Source organism: Eublepharis macularius, chromosome 15 (genome assembly GCF_028583425.1).
Source record: "Eublepharis macularius isolate TG4126 chromosome 15, MPM_Emac_v1.0, whole genome shotgun sequence".
Classification (NCBI taxonomy): Eukaryota; Metazoa; Chordata; class Lepidosauria; order Squamata; family Eublepharidae; genus Eublepharis; species Eublepharis macularius.
Genome location: NC_072804.1, coordinates 35,502,223 through 35,510,068, shown reverse-complemented (window position 1 = coordinate 35,510,068; position 7,846 = coordinate 35,502,223). Strand labels below are relative to the sequence as shown.

The following is a 7,846-nucleotide window of genomic DNA, read 5'->3' as shown; positions in this document are numbered from 1 at the left end:
ACACACACACACAACCAGTAAAAAAGGTAAGCAGAATATTTGGCATAGCACTAAGGAATACCTTCCCATAGAGACCCCTCACACAAGGGAAACTACAATTCACAAACTGAACAATAGTCTTTTCTCTGGTCATGTCTGAAAACAATATGGCTGCTGTTTAGGTCAACATTCATCCCCTAATTTCTTCATCCCCTAATCACTTGTGTCTTCTTTTTCCTCCACTACAGCCCTACCCTATTGTCCAGGAGCCACTGAGGTCACCTCCGGAGACCATGTTTAATGGGGAGTCGAGCTCCTCTTCAGCCAGGAACGTGATCCGGAGCTCCAGCATCAGTGGGGAGATGTATAACATCGAGAAGAGCAGTGGGGGCAATCCAGACTCAGCCAGTCTCTCGTCCAACAAGAAAAGGCGATCCAGCTTGGGGGCCAAGATGGTGGCTATTGTGGGGCTGTCCCAGTGGAGCAAAAGTACCATGCAGCTCAACCATCCTGGTAAGAAGGCTGTCTGGTTCTGGGATGTCAGGGAAAGGATGCAGATTTTTTTTTAATGGTCTTCTTCAAAAATCAAGTGAGTGTGCGTGCCAGAAAGCTTTTGTCAACTGAAAGTGAGTCCCCACCCCAGTCCCTATTTCAAGCTGTTAATACTCTACAATGAATAGCAAGCATATGCAGGCAAGTGAGCTAGTATTATACTTGTTTTTAAAAGCTTTTTTGTGAACATGTACAAGGCTTATTTTGTTCAAGGTTTATTTATTTATTTGACAAAATTTATTCCCCGCCTGTCCGATTCAGTCTAAGGCAGCTTCATGTGTATTCTTTTTCTTAAGCAGATCTTGAAACTCGTGACATGGCAGCTTTGTTGTGATATATATATATATATATATATATATATATGTCTCATGAGCAGGGCTTTTTTCTGGGAAAAGAGGTGGTGGAACTCAGTGGGTTGCCAGCACAGGGGGCAACTCTTGGTGGGAGGTGGTGCCCCTGGTACCACATGTGAGCACGCAAAGTGCACACATGCTCCCAGGGCCAATGACATCACTTTTGGTCAGCTGGAACAAGGGGGAGTTTTTAAAAGTGTAAATTGCCCTCAGTGAAAATGGTCACATGGCTGATGGCCCTGCTCCCTGATCTCCAGACAGAGGGGAGTTTAGATTGCCCTCCGTGCTGCTGGAGTGGCACAGAGGGCAATCTCAACTCCCCTCTGTCTGGAGATCAGGGGGCGGGGCCACCAGCCATGTGACCATTTTCAAGAGGTGCTGGAACTCCGTTCCACCACATTCCAGCTGAAAAAAAGCCCTGCTCATGAGATTCTGCAGTGACCGCTGACACCCCTCCTCTATGGTATTGCTTTAAATGCCAGATATTCTGTTCTGCCCACCAAAGATTCCACGACTCAGGATGGATTTTTCAAAATTGCTAACACTCTTCTCATCCTTAAGTGAGCCTGCCCCCGCCTGCCCCCCCCACACTTTCACTGTTACGACTCCTGCTGTTTTGGGGTGCTTGAATCCCTTAGACCTTTAGGAGGATATTATTTATTTAAGGAAAGTCTCGCTTAACAACAGGAAGAAAATCTTCTTCAGCTTTTCTGTCTTGGATGCTAACAGTATGAAATATTCAGAAGCCCATGGAAAGATGCTGAGGGGCTGAGCATTTTGACCTCACTGAATGGAACCCTTGACACTTGGAACTTTTATTTATTTGTTTAGATGTTTATACCTTGTTTTTGTCTCCAGTGGGTACCTATCTTTCTCCCTCCCCTGCATTTTATCCTCACAACAACCCTGTGAAGTAGGTTAGGTTGAGGGTATGCGACTGATTCAGAGTCACCCAGTGAGCTTCCATGGCAGAGTGGGGATTCGAACCTGGTTCTCTCAGGCCACAGCCCACCATTCTAACCACTACACCATGCTCCTCATAACAGCCTAGAACAACAGATGGGCATTGGTCTTTCTTGCGGAAGCCTCTGATTGGCTCACATCCCATGCCCTTCACTCATCTACAGGTATCTCCTCCTCACCCCAGTTGTGCAGAATACTTCACCCAAATCTCACGCCACAGTCAACAGATAGCTCGTGTATTCTTGCTTTCAAGTCAGCTGCTGTGTGCTGGCACCTTGCCTGCTAAGCTGTCACTTTGTCCCTAGGAGTTGGTGCTCAATGGCAGCTCATGACAGCTCAGCCACCTGCTTTTCCCCTTCCCTTCCTTTGCCAGAGCAGTGAATGAATTATAAATCATTTAATGCAGGTGGGTGGGGAGGGAATCCCATTCACCTCTGTCCTCTCTCTGCTACCCTGTCTCTTTCACATAACCTCCAACACTTTGTGGAGGAAAATAGAAAACAATCATTTTAGCATAACCCTGCAAAGGGTTTGCAGTAGGGGGTCACAGAGCAGGCAACCCCACAAAAGGGGGTTGGTCCAAATAGTTCCCTATTGAAACAATTTTCTTATCCTGCCTTTCCAAGCGCAAGATGGCATACGAACAACTCATTAACACTGGGATTTTGAATCAACCCCCAGCTGCCTTAGAACAAGAAAGCAATCAGCCTGCTTGTTAGCAAGAAAATGATGGGGGGTGGGGGTGGGAATTCTCTGCTAAAATGATTTTCGATGTGAGCTTTGCTCACCCTGTGAGATGAGTTAGCCATGACAGAAGTTAGGCTTTAAAGTTTTGCAAAGGGTGGGTCATGACCGTATGGGGAGGAGTGGGGTCCCAGGTACCCGTGGGGCTTATCTCCTGGAATGACAACTAATCTCCAAACTACAGAGATCAGTTCCCTAGGAGAAAATGGCAGCTTTGAAGGGTGGACTCTATGGTGTCACACTCCATTATAGTCCCTCCCCTCCTCAAATCCCTCCCTCCCAGGTTCCATCCCTAAATATCCCACCCCAGAGTTGCCAACCTTGTTGACTGCTCCTGACTCAGTGACTTTTGCTTCAAATTAAAAGGGCAATTAGAGAAAGGGAAAATGTAGGACCTATTCTTGCTTCTCAACCATCCCGGGTCCTTTGCACTTATTGGACAGATCCCTGGAAGCCAGGAACAGCTTTGATTCCTCCTGAAACAGAGTCAGAATCTCACCCACTCATCAAATCCTCCTTTTCCTTAAGTAAAAGGGACAGAAACATTATTCCCCCCCCCACCCATGTTAGTTCTCAGCAATATAGGAGGCAGGGGCTGGATGTCTTTTAACTGTGTTGTCATTTCATTCCTGTTGGCCAAAGCTGGATTACACAGCTGGGTCCTAGCTGGATGAATGTTTCTAGCTGTTGGGCTACCCTTTGGTTTTGTTTAATTCATTTGTACCCCACTTCCCTCTCCAATGGGGACCTGAAGCGGCTCGCAACACTCTTCCCTTCTCCATTTTATCCTTACCACAACTGTCTGAGGTAGGTTATGGTAAGAGTGTTTAATTGGCCCAGGGCCACCTAGCAAGATTCCATGGCAGAATGGGGTTTCGAACCTGGGACTCCCAGATCCTAGTCCGACTTTCTAACCACTGCACCACACTGGCATAATCCCTGAGAAGAAAAGAATAGGCATGTGACTTCTCCCCTAGCTCCAGAGGCTGCCAGGTTGCACCTGGCACTTACTATCCTGGTCTGAAGACAAAGACACATCAGTCAACACATTAAATTGAACATATCTGAGCTCCTGGATTTAGGCTTTTTGCTGACTTGCAATGCCTCCCCTCACTTTTAAGCACTCTTGTCCAAAATCTTCAGACTGCCAGGGTTTGAAAGTACCACTCTAATTGTCCTGTCTGTCTCTGTTTTATTTGAAGACAAAATGTTGATTCTTTTGTGATTGCTCACATGCATAGCATACCTTTAGTGTGTGTGCCTCCCCAGCAAAAAGGATAGATCCCTGCCTCAAGGACCTTACAATGTCCGTGGGAGAAGAAAGCATCATATCTAGAAGGACGAAAGGCAGTGATCTTGGATGAGGAGTAAGGGGTCAGCCCAAAGGAATGTTGAGTTTTGAGGAGGGATTTAAAGAAAGAAACATTGATGCAGCTGCAGAATGCTGGATATAGACTGGGAAGAAAAGGGGCTTCTCAACTATTACAGCTTCAGGAAATGTGTATGTACCTAAAATAGATATTTTGGGGGAAAGCCCAAAAAAAATATGAAGTGCTCATTATAATCTTGGCATTTTTAAAAAAGCTGTTCTTTTGCATTATTATAGTTTTGGTTCTTGCTGCAATTTCATGGTTCAGTGGTTCTTTGAAGAGAAGGAGCTTCTTTGGCACCTCCAAGACTTGCATGTCTGAGATGTATCCAAAGGGCTGTAATTACACCCCCCCAACCAGAAAAGCTAAGAAAGGAAATAGCAAGGGGTTGGGGGAAGTAAATGGTAGAAAACATCTCTTGTAATGATGGAACCCAGTGAAAGATCCTCAAGCGCAGCAAAATGTTATGGAAAAGTTCCAGAGCAAAAGTTGGCAGGGAGAAAGGTTTGATACAAACGGAACGTTCTGCCCTGTATCTAGAGGAAGCTTGAGCAGAGAAATCAATTCATGATGGCCTCTGATTGTGTTAAGGAACAGTGACAAGCCTCTTTTTGATATATAACTAATAGTTCTGCTACACTGCTGTCACTTCTAAAAAGGAAAAAGGCTTTAGTGAAATCTTACATCTATCTCTTTGTGATGGGAAGCCTTCCAGTAAAAGGGACTTATCAACAGGGTGTGTGTGTGTGGTTTTCTGATGATAATTGGGTCATAGACCATGACTAACTCATGCAAAGGTACCAGAGAATCCATTAATAGTGAGGCTGGTTGGTTTTTTGGTTCTGCATTTGATGTATTTAGGGGCTACATGCCCCAAGCCCTTTTCAGTTCTCATCTTAACAGTAATCGTAGATCAAAAGGCATTGTCTGAATGTTGAAAGCGTTTCCAAATGCATTATCTCAGTAACCTTTACACCAGACCTGTAAATTAAATCACCATTCTTAGCTCCACAATCTGCGAGCTTTCAAGGACCTCATGAGGGGGAGAAACAAGGAACTACTGTTGGGAAACAAACTACAGGTTTGTTTCCCAAACTTTAACTCATGACATGGACAGGGATTTAACTCGTTCCCTGTGCTAAAACAAAAAGAGTCCAGCAGCACCTTTAAGACTAACCATGCATCTGACGAAGAGAACTGTGATTCTCAAAAGCTTATGCCACAATAAAGTTGGTTAGTCTTAAAGGTGCTACTGGACTCTTTTTGATTTTGCTACTACAGACTAACATGGCTAACTCCTCTGCATTTATTTCCCTGTGCTGTAAGAGAAAGGTCAGGAAGAAACCGAAACCTGAGGACATGCACTGTCTATTTCCACCCAAGGATCGTTTAGCTGTTAGGGCATCTCCCCATTTGCCATTGCAATAGTACTTTGCAGGGGCTAGTTTGGCTTGGAGCAGGGCTTTCTGCCTCCAACTGCCTCTCCACTTTAAACCCATTACTTTGAGGGTGATAGGCTCTCCCTAGCTAGAGGTCTTGAAGTAGACTGGACAGCCGCTGATTTCCTATAATGAGTAGAGGGTTGAACTAGATGGCCTTTAAGACCCCTTCCAACTTGAAGATTCCCCAACAGCTTAAAGGGTCATGGAGAGTACTGTATGCACCCCTTGGTGCTAGTTCCTCTTCTCCCCCTAGGCCTGAAGCTGAAAGGGGGGGTCCTTGACTGCTTGCTTCGCTTCAGCCTACCTTGTTCTGCGGCTGGGGTTACAGGACAGCAGGAAGGAACTATACTGCCTTGGTCAGGCTGCACCTGGAGTATTGTGTGCACTTCTGGAGTGGATATTAGGAAGAACTTTTTCACGGTCAGAGTAGTTCAAAAGTGGAATCAGCTGCCTAGGGAGGTGGTGAGCTCCCCTTCACTGACAGTTTTCAAGAAGAGGCTGGATAAATCTTTGTCAGAGATGCTTTAGGCTGATCCTGCACTGGGCAGGGGGTTGGACTAGATGGTCTGTATGGCCCCTTCCAACTCTATGATTCTATGAACTATTCTTGGTCCTTTTTGTGAGTGAAGTATTCTGCTTTAACTCAGCATATATTGAGTGCCCCTACAGCCTCCCAGGTTTGCAGAAAACACTTCCCCTTCTTGCTGGATGGCTCTGTTTTGCTGCCATGCTGGCCTACACAGAAGGAGCTGCTTTGGGATTAGAGGGAGTGCTTTTGCAAATGAGATTCAGAGGCTAAGAAAGGCAGCCACCACCAGGGTTGAACGGTGGGGGGAAGGGCGTTCTGGTCACAGCTTAGTCACTGTGAAGGGGAAGGCACCTAGCTCAGTGGTCTGCATGCTGGTCTCAGGTCCAGTCCCTGGATCATCAGCTTAAAAAGTCTGCACAGGTGGGGAAGACCCTTCCCTGGAACCTTGGAGAGGAGGTGGCTGTCAGAGGAAATGCTAATAGTTCGGGCTACACAGATCCATTCTCTGACTCAGTATCAGGCAGTTTATTTCCTTGTAGAGTCAATAAGCGACATCAGCTCTCGATCCTGAATCAGCTCTGAATCCCTTCTTCCCAGTCATGGGAGATTAAGGTCTTTCCCACAGCTCCAGTGCTCTGCTTCAGTGCAAGAAAGCAGAGTGCGGACAAATCTATACTACGGTCTAAAGAGATCGGTCAACCCTGACAGTCATTTATAGCCATACCTTTCTCTTGATTCAGAGGATGTCTTGCCAGAGTGCAGCGCAGGGTGGGTAGGAGGGCTGCACTATATCAGAAAAGAACAAGTGGCTGAACAAAGCTTCCCAGAGAACATGCTGTAACCCTCCTCCAGAGAAATATAACCTGCTGGCATCTCACCGAGGAAGTCAGCAAGATCAGATCTTTATACCATAGACGACGAGATCTGTTTTCCACCCTTCTGTCTTTTTAAATCTTGTAACATCAGGCATGATGAAGCATCCCGGTGGGCTCGAAGGCTTGCTAGCACAATGTTTTATGCTAAGTTGCTTGGTCCACCAAAAAAAGCATTCCCTGGATTTTTATTCTTGTTTTGGGAATTGAACAAAGCAAGACAGATTCTTTATTGAGCCTTGCAATTGGCACACCTTGAAAACAAGCCTCCACTTCAGCACCAAGGACAGAGCTTATGGCTTTTCACAAAATGAAGAGTTAGGGATGAGTGCTAAATTCCTTGTGAGAACTTTTTGATCCGTTTTGCTCTTTCATGATTTTTAAAATTCTCTTTATCATAATCACTATGCCTTCAGATTCCTTTTTGTCTGTTTATTTTGATTTCCAGGAGAAACACATTTCTGCCCGCAGTGTTTGTTGTTTTCTGTTCAATTGGGATGAGTTGGCTAGAAATTCACCCAATGGATACTTTTTCAGGCAAATTGAAGAAAGTGTCCCCATTCCATAGGCAATGGAAGATCTCACTTACAGTGTGTTTCTCCTCCTTTCTTGTAGTCCTCAAGCGGGGAAAGAGTAGGAGGGGGAGTCTATTTTAAAACAAAAAACAAAGCATGCAGTTTCTCTCCCTGCCCTGCCTTTCCTTGAACGCTGGTGCTCACATCTGGGCTGCAATCCTGGAAGTTAACTCTGCTAGGAGGAAAACGTGTTAAGCATAGCAGGGGACAGGTTTTAGTAGTCCTCGCCCACATGTTCCAGTTTTGTTTAAAAATAGACCCCCCCCATCCCAACCATCCCACCCACTTTCTGTACATGTAAATGGGAAGCTGGTTCTCTTTTTTTTTATCCAATCAGCTGTAGGCAGGTGGGGAGAGGCCATTCTTATCCAGGAAATCTGCTTCTCTAGGAAATGAAAGATGCTGAGAGATCTTAGGTCCTGAATCAGCAGTTTTCTTTGGCAGAGAAAGATTATCTGATCCTTCCT

The 7,846-nt window shown here is 45.5% G+C and overlaps 1 protein-coding gene across 1 annotated transcript in view; it reads left to right on the top strand.

Annotated features, from left to right (window-relative positions):
* The first annotated feature begins 257 nt into the window (after window positions 1-257).
* The window catches only part of RIMS3 (regulating synaptic membrane exocytosis 3), a 28,179-nt gene continuing 20,590 nt past the window's right edge, over window positions 258-7,846 (top strand). The window contains exon 1 of the mRNA XM_055000074.1: window positions 258-492. Within this exon, the coding sequence (XP_054856049.1) occupies window positions 273-492 (220 nt within the window). The 5' untranslated portion in view covers window positions 258-272. The remainder of the gene's footprint in view (window positions 493-7,846) is intronic.